This window comes from Desmodus rotundus, chromosome 1 (genome assembly GCF_022682495.2).
Source record: "Desmodus rotundus isolate HL8 chromosome 1, HLdesRot8A.1, whole genome shotgun sequence".
NCBI lineage: Eukaryota > Metazoa > Chordata > Mammalia > Chiroptera > Phyllostomidae > Desmodus > Desmodus rotundus.
In genome coordinates, this window is record NC_071387.1 from 199,906,850 (window position 1) to 199,920,842 (window position 13,993).

General features: G+C 47.3%; 1 protein-coding gene across 4 annotated transcripts in view; it reads right to left on the reverse strand.

Moving 5' to 3' along the window:
• PRLR (prolactin receptor) overlaps positions 1-13,993 on the reverse strand; it is a 139,069-nt gene that overhangs the window by 14,048 nt on the left and 111,028 nt on the right. For 3 of the 4 annotated variants that reach the window (XM_053914239.2, XM_053914242.2, XM_053914245.1), the window contains 3 exons: positions 8,012-8,119; positions 5,285-5,417; positions 2,388-2,557 (listed from right to left, as the gene is read on the reverse strand). In XM_053914239.2, the coding sequence (XP_053770214.1) occupies positions 2,388-2,557; positions 5,285-5,417; positions 8,012-8,119 (411 nt within the window). Of the gene's footprint in view, positions 1-2,387; positions 2,558-5,284; positions 5,470-8,011; positions 8,120-13,993 lie in introns of all 4 variants that reach the window. The other variant, XM_053914248.1, reaches the window with a different exon arrangement.

Consider the following 13,993-nt stretch of genomic DNA (forward strand, 5'->3'; position numbering starts at 1 on the left):
TCATACCCAATAGAAATGAAGGCAGGTGTTCAAACAAAAACTCAGACATGAATGCTCTTAAAATGCTTTTCACAATAGCCAATAGGTGTAAACAACCCAAATACTGATCAATGGATGAATACACAATATCCATAGAATGAAACATTCAGCCACAAAGAGGGAGTATATACTGATAGATACATGCTATAACATGGATGAATCTTGAGAATGTTACACTAAGTAAAAGAAGCCAGGTACAAAGGCCACATGCTATATGATTCCATATGCATGAAATACCCAGAATGGACAACTTTGTGGAGACAGAATGCAGATTAGTGGGGCTGGGGTAAGGAGGGATGTCTGGAGTAAGTACTTCATGGGCATGAGGTTTCCATCTGGGGCCATGCAAGTGTTCTGGAAGTGGTTAGTGGTGGTGGTTGCATAACATTGTGAGTGAACTCCGGCCACTAAACTGCAGGCTTTAAAATGGTTAAAATGGTGAATTTAATGTTATATGTATTTCACCACAATAAAAAAGTTAAGGAGGCACTTCCTTTCAGATTCCTTCAAGTACAAGTCTGTGAGTGCCCCCTTAAGAGTGAGGTGCCTAGGGTGCTAGCTTGCCTTACCCTAGTCTCAGTCTTGCTGCTTAGTAACACCTTCTCTCTTCATTTATTACCTTTCCAAGTCACTTTCCACATCAGGTGGCATAAAAGTGAGTGTAGCTATAGTGTCCTTGACTTTATAGCCTACCGTTACCTACAAAATGAATGTTAGAAAATTTGCCACTAATCTCAGTGCTTCTTATGTTACAAAATAAATACCTAAGAAAGATTATTTTATATGTACTTATTAAACAAACATCAGTTACTCAATACAAGTTTTAAATGCAATACTGAGAAATACCACTGGTAAAAATATTGTACAAAAATCCATGTAAACTGTTCAGGGTGAATACTTTAAAGCCTCCTCAACCTCAGCATTCCTTGTACTTTGGATCAGGTGATCCTTTGTGGTGGGGCCATCCTGAGCATTGCGGGATGCTTAGCAGCATCTCTGGTCTCTGCCCATTAGATGCCAATAATACCCTCATTCCCCTTCTTGGGCTTCAATGATAAAAAATATCTCCTGCCATCGCCAAATATCCCATGGGAGGCAAAACAGCCCGCAGCTGAAAATCGCTGCTTCAAGCGGTACAGCACTTGCTCATTTTAGAACTTCTCTTGCGTTCACTGCTTTGCCCTAAAATACTATTTTAATCTTTGAGGGCAAGGCGATTTAAGAAAGTGCCATGAAGAAGAAATCACTTGGCATTTAGCATCTTAAAGACTTCATATCTCAGATAAAGTTATATGACGAAATTCATTGTATCCCTGCTTGTCAGTGGGGTTACCTTTTGGATTTTCTTAAACCAAGATGCAATTCACTTTCTCCCTCCCCGCTCATTGCAATGATTTGCCGGGTGGAGAAAATATCAAGTGTGAACCTGTTGGTGTTGGAAGATTTTCAAGAATTAACCACTGCAAATATGGCAGTGCAAGTCAGTATTTGAGACTCATCACCAAGTTTTCTTTGTTGGGTGGACTTAGGTAAATCAGGAAGTCTTATGCAACCTTGAACCTAGTTAGCTTCTCCTTAGGTTATTATCAAATACAAGGGCTGACCCCAGTCACAGCCAACCCATCTCTTGTCCTGAGATTCCCTTCGTCATCCCTGACAAACCACATAGGCCACTACAGTGATGCCCTATCACCCTGCAGCCCAATGTTAAAAGTGCAAAGCTAGAGGCAGCTCTCAGGTTGACTTTGTTTTGCTTTGCTAATGATGTTTCCAAACATTGTACTTGTGATAATGGCCTTTAGCCTGCGGTTCAAGTAGTACCCTTAACTCCCCAAATTCTTTATTTTTAATAGAAGAGCTCCAGATGCTAAGAAGTATATGTGCACTGAGCATTAAATTCGGACCAAGCAGCTGGAGCTAGTCTTGTGGGTACAGAAGCAGGCAGACTGCACCTAGGAGCTGCTATTCTATGGACTAGCTCTGTCCTCTGGGGAAGGAGGAAAGAAATCCCAGCTTGCCAAGGGGGAAAGGGACATGGTTGCAGGAGGAGGGCTGGAGGGAAGAATTGATAAGAGAAGCACAAATAGAACATTCCTGTTGGATGCAAGGGGATGGAAAGAAAAGTCAAAGGAAAACACAGCAACACAAGGACCACAAATGCCAGCCTTATTGTCATGAATGACTCAATAAAAATTGGTTTAAAGTACTCAATGGATGAGGATATTGTGAATTTTCTCATCTTTCTCTTTGGTGATTCACCCATAAGCCAAGGAGACTCAAACTGAGTTTGATTATTGGTAGATCCATAATGGAGTAATCAACCTCTCCCCCACTGCCCTCCCCCTTACCTACGTAGGTCACATCCACATAATGTGGATCTGAGATGCTGCTTCCCATCTGGTTCGTGGCATTTACTGTGATGATGTACATTGTCCAAATGGAGGTGTGCTTCTTGTTAAAGTAGCAGGAGTTGGGGCCGCTGGTTTTGTAGTCTGGACACTCATAGGTGATTGAGTCTCTGCAACAAATTATAGATTAGGAGTGAGTAAGTAGTAAAAAGAGTCTAGTTTTTCCTTAATAGATCAATGCCACTGGACTTTGGGGATCGGAGCTGAAGAACAGTGCCCCAAGATTCTGTGCCCTGCCCATGTCACTGGGAGTGAGACAGGGAAGAGAATGCTGGGGAAAGGGGTGGAAGTGTCACTTTACAGCCTTAATAACTCTGCCTCTCATCGAGCCTTCCTTTCTATAGTTTGCTATGGGCTTTGTGACATATGCCTCCTGCCGATAAACACTTGAACTTTCAATAGCCAAGGTATCACCACACTCACAATGCTGCCATTGGGTTTTCTCAGGAAACAGGGACCTTCTCCTGTCCATAAGCCCTCAGGGGCCATGCGCAATGCAGCATTTATTGCACATGTATGAGGTCTGTCTGGAAAGGGAACAGCCATTGTTAATATAACAAGAATGGTTAGCGCAACATCGACGTAACCTGGCAGCCAAGGAGAGTGAACTGGAATGAACAAGCATGAACAATAACTTCATTGTACTAATCAGTGGGAGCGTAGACACCATTGAGTGAGTGTGTGTACTGTGTGGCTGTCACATTCAAAACGACCAAGCGAGTAGAGCAGTGGGTCTGCATCAAAATTTGCGCTAATCTTGAACATTCCTCCACGGAAACTATTTGGATGATTCAGAAGGCCACAGCTATGGGCAACTGGTGATTGGCAGCTTCATCACGACAACACAGCTGCTCATGCATCATGTTTCATGCAGAGTTTTTGGCAAAACATCAAATCACCCAGGTGACTCAGCCCCTCTACAGCCCAGATTTAGTGCCCTGTGATTTCTGGCTTTACCCAAAACTAAAATCACCTTTGAAAGGGAAGAGATTTCAGACCATGGATGAGATTCAGGAAAATACGATGAGGCAGCTGATGGCGATTGGGAGAATTGTGTGAGGTCCCAAAATGCCTACTTTGAAGGGGACTGAGGTGTCATTGTCCTGTGTTCTTGTATCTTGTATCTTGTTCAGTAAATATCTATTTTTCATACTACGTGGCTTGATACTTTCTGGGCAGACCTCATATGTTAAATTACATTTTGTTTAAAAAAGATTAAGGAAAATAAAAACTGATTCTGATGTTCCTCTGACTGCACTACGTCAGCAGCAGCGAGATGTGACTGTGAAGAAAGACATCTCAGGCCCAAGTGGCTCGTTAGTGTGCTCTCATTAGACTTGGAGGCCTCACCGCAAGACACCCCACACAGGTGTGGGGGGGCCCTCCATGTGGGCTGCCTGTTTGAGCTCCTGAGGTCTGCGCACTTGACACCCCTTTGGGTCCCAGAACGGCTGACAGCTTTGTGTAACCAGGGGTGTCCAACAGTTTGGCGTCTCTGGGCCACGCTGGAAGAAGAAGAGTTGTCTTGGGCCACACAGTAAATACACAAACACTAACAAAAACTGATAAGCAAAAAAAAGTTTTAAGTAAATTTGCAATTTTGTGTTGGACTGCATGCAGCCCACAAGCCACAGGCTGGACACCCCTGGCACAACAAAGTGTGGGCAGGCTCTGGGGGCGGGGGCCGGCTGTGGCCACCAGTAAGCTCTTCCTTCACTGGGGAAGGATACAGCTGTCCCTGGGTTCCCAGGAGGGTCTCGTTGAAGTGTTAACAAAATCCTCACCCAGGGATGACCTCTTTCAGTCCTCACTGCAGCCTTGGCTCCAAACATGCCCTCTGGGAGGTCACAGATTAGCAGTTTCCTAAGGAAGATCATCACCTTCCTTTCCTTATGAGGCTCTTTATTTTCTTGAACATGAAACAAGTTTGAAAAGTTAATGTACCATGGTTGTCAAGGATCACCTGATAGTCCTTCTATGTTGCAAAAGTAATTATTACTAAGATATTAACACAAGTAGATACCTGAAACGGTGGATAGTACTGAACCTTACATGTATTATGTTTTTTCCTGGACATACCTATGTATGAGTCTAATTTATAAATTAGACACAGCAAGACATCAACAACAATAACTAATAATAAAATAGAACAATTATACCAATATGCTATAGCGAAAGTTATGTGAATGTGATCTCTCTCTCTCAACATATCTTAATGCACTGTGCTCAGCCTTCTTCTGGTGACAATGTGAGATGGTGCAGTGCCGATGTGATGAGATGAAGCCAGGTGAGTGACACAGGCATGGTGACGTAGCGTTTGGCTGCTACAAGGGTGACTTGAACACACAAGCACTTCGGCACGTAGACAGTCGTCGGCCTGAAAACCAGCTACTGAGTGAGTAACAGGGGGGGAGCTGTACAGTGTGGGTTTGCTAAGGGGTGACTCACGTCCCAGGTGGGTCACACTGGAAGAAGAAGAGTAGGATAGTGTGAAGTTTCATCACATGACTAAGACCGGCACAACATTTAAATCTTGTGAACTGCTTATTTCTGGAATTTTCCATTTAATGTTTTTGGACTGTGGATGATTGCAGGTGACTGAAACCACGAAGAGTGAGACTGTGAACGAGGGAGAACACTGTGTATTGTGTCTTGTTGAGGCGACGGCCAAGTTGATGCCCGTTGAGAGAGTGTTTCCAGGACGTTAACAGGAGGTGGACGTGGGTGTTGAGTCCTTCCCCCCCAGAAGTATGAGCCTGTCAGCATCAGGCCAGGGAGGTGTGGCAACCCTAACTCAGAATCGGTACCGCTCTGGCCTGGAGAGTGGCCCCACTCACCCTTCCTTGCGGTAGGTCAGCGTGTGGTTGGTGGGAAGTCCCCCATCCGGCCCAGGCTTCCACCAGCACGAGAATGTTTCCTTTTCAGTAGAACGGCATTTACTAATCTCTGGTTTTCCAGGAGGCGACTGTCCTAGAGAAAGCCAGAAGCCACTGGAATCAATCTTAGGGTCCATTTGATCATTCTGCTGGTGACAAAAGCAGAGTTATGGGACCATTCCATGATGAGGTCTTGGGACAAGCAGGCCTAGGGGTGGGATGCTCAGAAATGCCAAAGTGTTGGCGTCTAGCAGCCCTCCTCTGGGGGCTGCCCCAATGTCGGCAGGATGGAGAGAGAGAGAGAAGGAGGGAGAGAATCTTTGGGGTGGTATTGGCGGTGTGTGTGTGTGTGTGTGTGTGTGTGTGTGTACCGTGAGATGGAGATACCAGCCACCTAGGATCAAGTGACACATTGTAAAGTTTCAACAAAGAGTGAGAGTCAGGAGTGACATGGACTGAACTGTGCGTGGCCCTTCTGTAACCCCGCAGAGACTATACAGCCGATGCCGCCCACGCCATGAGGGTGACTGTAAAATGAGTTCTCCCCTGTGCTGACACAATGCTCCCTGGCACTTCCCCGCTCTGCTCCCTCATCCGCATCTTCTTGCCATTCCCATACAGTCAGCTCAGTCTCTAATCTTCTGTGCGTCCCTGTGTCATCACTGGGCTCCTTCCCCTCCCCCTTATTCTTTTCTTTCCCTTTTTTTTCCGTCATTTTTCCTTACTTCTCTGCAGCTTTGACTCGTGACCCAGTGCCACAGTACCTCTCCCCATTTCTGAATCTTGGTTTCTAGTCTCTTTTTCTTTCACATTTCCCCCTCTCTCCTCGGGTCTGTATGTGGTGAGGGGTGAAGGACTTCCTTGGAATTCTATTGTTTTTGGGGGGAGTGGGCAGGAAACATGGTAAGAAGTGGGGGAGTGGGTAGCTGGTCTCCTGGTTACCAGCCACCATGATTATCTAAGATCTGTGTTCAGCCCCAGCTGGAAGCTGGAAGGTCTAGAACAGGTAATATGGAAAATGCTATGTCAGTGGGAGGGAGTGTTCTAGTTTCCTTATCTCCAAAGTTGTTGGTGAGCTGGCCCCTCTTCTCTTCCTTGTCTGTCAAGTCCAAGGAGGGGATGCACGACCCTGAGAGTTTGCCCTGAGGATGGGCTGGGGAGCCACGCACTTCCGCAGGACCCCAGTCCGCCCTCCTTAGCACTGAGCTGGATGCTGAGGGCTTATTAGTTCCAGAGTCAGGAGCAGAGAGGAGAGCTGTCAGGTGTTGGTCTCGGCAGCTCTGGGGCGGCTCTCTTTTTTCTCTCACATTTGTCTCCCTGCCCCTCAGGCTGGCTTCTGGGCCAGATTTCTAGCTGACGAGGACACCAGGCTGATCGTGTCTGCTGAGCTCCAGGCCCCACAAAAACAGCCCCTGCCAGCCAGCTGGGGGCTTGCCCTGCCAGTCCCTGTAACCTTGCTGGTCCTCTAGGGAGAATGTCTTTGGGGTGATTTCACAGGGTGAGGCAAGGGTTTTGTTTTGTTTTTTATCATGGCTGCAGGAGAGTGAGTGAAGTAGAACGAGAAGTTTATTAAAAACCCCCAAACCCTGTGGCCCAGTAAGGAGCACACTCAGAAGCCAGTGAGGGCAACTGTTGACTATTGGAGTGTTTAACATCTCACTATGGATTACACTGACCTCCACTTTCCTTCTTCTCTCGCTGAAAGCCTCTCTCTTTCTCATTTCACTGGTTTCAGCAGTACCTCTAAGAAACTCAATAGAGGACAGTAAAGTTGTGAAATCACAAGTAGGCAAATGTTCCTGTCACCCACTTTGGAGATGACAGTTCAAATTAATGGACTGTCTCACTATCCTCATAAAGTGCACCCAGACACAGGGACAGCCCCATAGGGACCATGCACACAGGTTCTCAAAGAGCCCACTTTAGAAACACACACCTTACACAGAAGTATACTCTGGTGAATACTTAGAGAAGTACACGCTGGTACACACTCTGAAATAGGCACATACAGAGAGCTACACACACAGATGGATATTCGCACAGGTACACACAGAGAAGCATTTGCAATTAGGTGCAATGGAGAAGTTAATATACACACAGGTGTATCCAAAAGTATACACGCCCAGAAATACAAAGAGTGGACGCACAGAAATGGGCACACAGGCACACGGCCCGGTGTAGCTGTGAGCTTCGTCTCTCCCATTAGCCCGGGTGACAGAGCTGGCTGCGCCGGGTTGCCACCACGCGGATACAATCCTCACATCTCCTTACAGTTTTAAATCACAGGTTTCCACATGCATTATTTCCTTTGAGGGGGACGCAACATCACCACCCTCCCTTTGGAAATGTGGAAACCCACAAAGATTCGGTGATTGGCTGGAGCTGCACAGCTGGTCGCTGACAAAGCCCTGACGAAAGCTCCGGTCTCCTCGTCTGCAGAGCCGCTTCACTCACACCCAGAGTGAGGATGGGCGTCAGGACACAGAGACAAGCTTTTGCATTCCTGGTTTGCACTGATTTTCCCTTTGATTTTTAGTGCCACATACATTGCAAAAACAACTTAATAGCAGCCACTGACACGGACATCCTCATTTCTCACAACTGCATTGCAAGAGGACACCCAGGGGCCTCCACCCTCTCAGTAAACACCCCGGGGAGTTGAAGGGCGCAGGACAGTCTCTTACTTACCTTTCAGAAGGTTGATGTTGAGAAAAAGTAGCAGAATGGAAAGTAATGTGGTCGCCACATGTTTCTTCATGTTGGCTCCCTTCTCTTTCTCCAGGCAATCAGAGGTCACTGGAAGAGAAGGCACCAGGCAACTTTTTTGAAATGACAGTCTGGTCAGGCACATGCACCACTTTATTCTGGGCTTTTGCAAAGGATTCTTGCTCCCTGCCTCACGTGACTGACAACACAGGAGGGAAGGAATGTGGGAACACGTAACCTGGTCTGGCGGCTTGGCCCAGAGCACCGATGCGCACAGGCTGGGAAGAATTCCACCACCAGAGGTCATCAGATGACAAGGTTGTAGGGCAGCCCTGTTTGGCGGCAGGCTCCCTCGCATGGACCCCAAAGAAAAAATGTGCTCTTTCATCCAGAAGTCACCTAACAATGTATCACCTGCTTTAGGTGACAGAGACTGTATGCCTTCCAGTGACCTGGTCTAGGAGGGCTTCGATCTACCAGCCAGAAGAACACCAGGCTGAGAAGTCTAAAGCACACTTGGAACAACTCCTTTGTGTTGCCACAAAATTAGCAGGGCTTCCTCTGGAGGTTCAGGCTGAGTAGGTTCTGGACATCTTCCTGGCTACAGTCGTGGCCTTGAACTACACGGTGAACTGTAGTGAACCCCCACGTGGTGTCTTCCTCCCCTTTGGAAAGGCCCCGTAACTAAGAAACAACAATCCCCAGTAATAATTCAAGTCCCTTGGGCTCAGAGTGTTAAGTAAAATGTGAACTTGCAGGGTTGAGAGTTTTGAGCAATTTATTATGAGTATTATTTTTACCCTTGGAACAAGTTTCAAAGCCTCTGAATGTCCTTCTAAGAAAAAAGGACTTTTAAAGACATTTGAAAACGGCTCATCCCAACTCTCCGAAAACAACAGATGTGATGAACGAAGTGTAAATGTTAAAAAACACATGACATACATTTTCCTTTTATTTATTTATTTTTTATTTTAAATCAAGGGAGAATATCCAGGGGCAAAGCTGCTCACTTGGGGCACTTGAAATGACTGGGTGTTGACTGATGAGCCCCGAAAAGACCAGCCTCGGCCCAGTCCTCCCAGTCAGAGGGCAGTTCATTCCCTGTTGGCCAGCTGGGCACCGCCTGACAGCTGCGTGGAGGCTGGGTCTACCTGCTTCTCCTCCCTCTGAGAGGCTCTCAGAAGTACAAGTCTTAGTGACAGGAGAGGTTTGGGGCATCTAAAGTGGGTGATTTTATAGAGAGGAGAAGGGAGAAAGAGTGAGAGAGAGATATTGATTGGTTGCCCTCTCTATGCACCCTGACGGGGAACCAAACTGCAACCTAGGTACGTGCCCTGATCGGGAACTGAACCTGCAAATTTTGGTGCACGGGACAGCGCTCTAACCCACTGTGCAACCCAGCCAGGGCCTACATTGCACATTCTAAACTGCCTGCCTGGTCCATCTCACCCCTCAGGATCATCTATTTAAATCAAGTTGTTAAAGACTCACCCTGGGTTTAGAATCAGGCCTATTACATATGGAGCGCTTACTATGGGCCGAACACCTAGTGCCGAATTACTAGGTACCCAGTTATTTAAATTTCATTCAGCCCTCACAGTAGCCCCTCCAGCAGCCCAGGTTATTACCAGCCCTTTTACGAGATGAGGAAACGGAAGTAAAGAGTGGATTAGTAAACTGTCAGCTGCCTGTCACCAAGAGAGAGGGAAATCTGGCAAATCTGAGCGCAGCTGAGGAATCATCCTCCATGGGCAGGCCATCTGAGACAATGGAGACAACAGCAACGGACCCACAGGGAGCAGCACACCAAGCCTGGGGCAGGGGCATGGAGTCAGGAGGGCCAGGGCTCAGAGAGGCCACCTCAGCTACTGCCCTACTTGTGCCACTAATCCAGCTTCTTTGGGTCTGTGGAGACCCAGAACATTTCTTTGTCCTGGAGGTCTCGGCCTGGCCTCTGGGATGGAAATTCCACATGCTGGCCAAAGGAGTTCTATAATATCTTCTCGTGGATAGTTCCCTGCTTTCTTGGGCATTGCATCACAATGCTTGAGAGCAACACGCTATATACATCAGCCCCTTGGGGCGAGCTCAGATGCTCCCCAGACTTCTCTGCCAAACCAGGGCTCCATTAGTTTTGCTAAAGAAATGCCTGGAAGGGGAGCAGGGTCGGGGAGCTAGAGGAGCTATCGTCAGGCTTCTACCTTCTGGTGCCCTAATCCAGGCTCAGAGCAATTCTGAATGAAATTCCCTAGAAAAAAGTTTTCAGAAATATTTTGTGGACTAAAAAGGAGCCACTGCCTCTGGGATTTCCCAAACTATCCTACCACTTGGTTATTGGACATGGGCACTTTTTGATGCTGTGAAACCCCTGTGCCAGGGCGTGAAACACAGACACAGTGGTGTCATTATTGTGTTCGAACAACGACTTCCCGACTCCTTCTGCATCTTGTTCCCAGCAGCACAAAGGCAGGTGGGTAAGCAAACCTTCGGAGAGAAAGATGGTCACAACTGCTCACTCCTAAGGGAGCCATGCTGAGTGCTGACACTAATCACGCTCGTGGCTTTCCCAGCACCAGGCACACCTCGCGCTGCCACTATTTTTTATGGCTGACAGACATTTGGCTGGGGATAAATTCGGTTTCTGTCTTTCCCAGTCCACTCCCCAACTGCAAGCAGGCTCTTGATCAAGAGTACCCACCCCAGTCGGGGCTGGAATACCCGAGGAGGATCCATAGGCTGTTTTTAGTTATGGTTATAGTGGCAAATGGCTCCAAATATTTGGAGTCCAGTGAGGAAAACGTCAGCCCCACACCTCTTCCCGAGGACAATTATCTTGGCTTCACTCGTCACCAGCTCCCTGGGTGTGGCTATGGTTTGGACGGCAAGTCAGCAGCCCCCACTCCTCGCCTTGACCAGCTGCCTGGCTCCCTCGCTTCTGAATCCTTGAAGACCCTCCCATCTTTAGGTTCCTCCCATTATCTTTTTTTTTTAAGATTTTATTTATTTATTTTTTAGTGAGAGGAGAAGGGAGGGAGAAAGAGAAGGAGAGAAATATCAATGAGCGGTTTCTTCTAGTATGCCCCATGTTGGGGACCTGGCCTGCAACCCAGGCATGTGCCCTGACTGGGAATCAAACCGGTAACCCTTTGTTTCACAAGCTGGCACTCAATCCACTGAGCCACAGCAGCCAAGGCACTCCCATGATCTTATTCAAATATGCTTTTCCTCCTGCTATGTCCTACTGCGGTAGGGCCCCACAGGACCCTCTTCTTCCTTATCAATGCCGAGACTGCTCAGACCTTCTCTTTCTAAAAGCCTCCCTTCATCACCCTCTTCCATTAAGTCAAGTGTCTTCATCCTGGCCAACAGCTGAGAAAGAGGTCTGGCACTTCTTGCCCTGGTAGCTTGCTGTTCTGAGAAACAAGAGCTGCTCCCCAGGATGGACAATAAGGGCCATGGTCCCATAGACTGTGGAGATCCCACTCTCTAAGGTAGAAAATGTGTCTTCCACAGCAGAGAGGGTGGGGTAGCCTCCTGAGAGTTCCAATTAGCTGACCTGAGATTCCGCTGTCTATGAATCCACATATTTCAGTGCACCCAAAACTTGAGCCAATCCCGAATGCCAGCCATCTCAGCTCTACCATGTTGTGACTTGCTCACAAGACCTGGTATCAGGTGATCCCCAAAGCAAGTACAGTCCCTACCTTGCCCTGCCTCATTCGCCACTGTCCCCCTGACGTTCTACTCAGACTTTTGAATCATTTCCCCTGGAATGGACCTAGCATGCCAGGAAGGGATTCTGAGGACCTCCCTCTTTCTTGCAAGCCCAATTCAAATGGACAAGCCCTGCCCAATACAAGATTTGGATTTCTTTAAAGACTGTTGTACATAAGATATGTACAAATCATAAGTATTCTGCTCAATGAATTATCACGAAGTGAATGTTCTCATGTTACAACCAGGTCAAGAAAGAGAACGCTAATCGCACCCCAGAACCCCCCCTGGTGTCTTCTCCCAATGTCTCCCCGCCCCTTGCCAGTAGAAACCACTCTTCAGACTTCCATCACTACAGATTCGTTTTGCCTGCTTAGGGACTTTATATGAATAGAATCACGCAATATGCATTTTGAATACATGTGTCTGGCTTCTTTCATTTCAGGTTGTACGAGTCAGCCTTGTTGCCTGTTGTTTTACAAAATTCATTTTCACTTTCACTCACATTACATTGAATAAAAGACCACAGTTTTTTTATTCATTCTACTCCTGATGGACATGTGCCAGTTTTGGGCAAATTTGGATTATGCTAAGACTGATCTAGGCTGAGATGGTGGGGAAGCCCAGCCCCCTCCCAGCCACGTTGCACCCCTTCCCTCAGTTCCCCACTGAACAGGTAGGACACTGCCTGTCAAGTCTCCTGATTTTTAATCCAAGTTATATTTCAAATGCTTTTCTTGCCCTAAACATGCACAATGTCTCATTTCTTGCAGATAAAATTTAAATACATTCACTCATTGTTTTAGATGTTAGAAACTGTATTAGTGCTTCCTTTGGGGTCTCCTGGGCTGGGGTCCTCTGCCCGTGGGGTTGCCTCACCTGCTGCTCCACCTGGGTTAGATGGCCTGAGGCTGGACTAAGGGTGAGAACCCCATAGGCCCCCTGTGATTTCCAGGCTTGCCTTTCCAGTACAGAATGCCAGCATTTAGTCTGGAAAACAGAGGGCATAATCCGGTGCTCGGGGTGGGGCGAGCAGGAGGAGGGATTAGAGATTGGTCACAGGGGTACAAGGTTAAGACCTCTTGTCCTTAAACAAGCTCTGCCCAAAGTCAATAGCCAATGACCGTAGAATGAATAGTGAATCAATGAAGCCCTGAAGGTGAAAAAGCAGATCAAGATTCTGAGATACAGGATGAAACTCTGCACAGACAAGAGTGTATCCTGAGCTAGTGTTACCCAACGTTATATATACTGGAGCAAGCTTCACATCCTGTCTTTGGCAGGGGGACGGAGGGGATTTTAGGGACAGCATGGCGGCTGCTCTTTGAAACAGAAGTTGAAAGTTGGGGTTGAAGTGCTAAGAGAACCCTGGCCCAAGGTGGGCAGATGGCAGTTCCAGAGCTTCCTGCCCTGCATGCGATGCAAATGCCCACAGCAATGCAGTGTCTGACCGTCGCCAGATCCCATGTCCAAGCGTCTGTCTGTGAACATTCACAGGACAACCCCTGCTCATGGGTCATCCATTGTTATTACCGTTCATCACTGCAATGACCAAATTTACATTTTATTGCTTCCCAATAAGTTTTCCTTCTTGTTCCTTGTTTTGAGATACACTTTGATGGGAACATTCTGGAACTTTCCACAGGGAATCACTTCTACATAAAATGACCATCACATTAGAGCCCAGTAGTTTAGTTGGGATATCATGGCTGTGTGAAAGTTATTAGAAAGAGCATGAAAGCTGATATAAAATGGCCAGCTCAGATTCCAGACACCCTCTGTTCCCCCTCTCCCAGGAACCCCACACATTCCACCAAAGGAAGAACTTCTGGAAGACCCTGTGCTCTGTGAAGCCCCATCCTGTGGGAGGGAGTGGGCTGGGCATGGTGATGGATGCGTGCTCTTAGAGGCAGACGATTAGCAGAGGTACCAGTTGTACAGACTGGAGCTGACTCAGGATTGGTTGTGCAAACAGGGACTTCAGTAGAAAGATCTCTTGGCTCCTAATCTAATCGGGGTAAATCGCCCCCTGTGATTATGAGCCTTTGCATGCGCATAAAGTGCAGTCACTTTAATAAAGCAGAATGCTGAGTGCTTCCCTGCAGCTGGAGGCATCGCTTCAAAATCTGATTACTCCAATTCCACCAGCTCACATAGGATCCCAGCAGTGTCCTTGATCTAACGCAGGCTGATTTTTGCTCAGTATGCTTGGCTGGAAGGCAAGAATAGGATGTGGGAGAGTTTCAATTC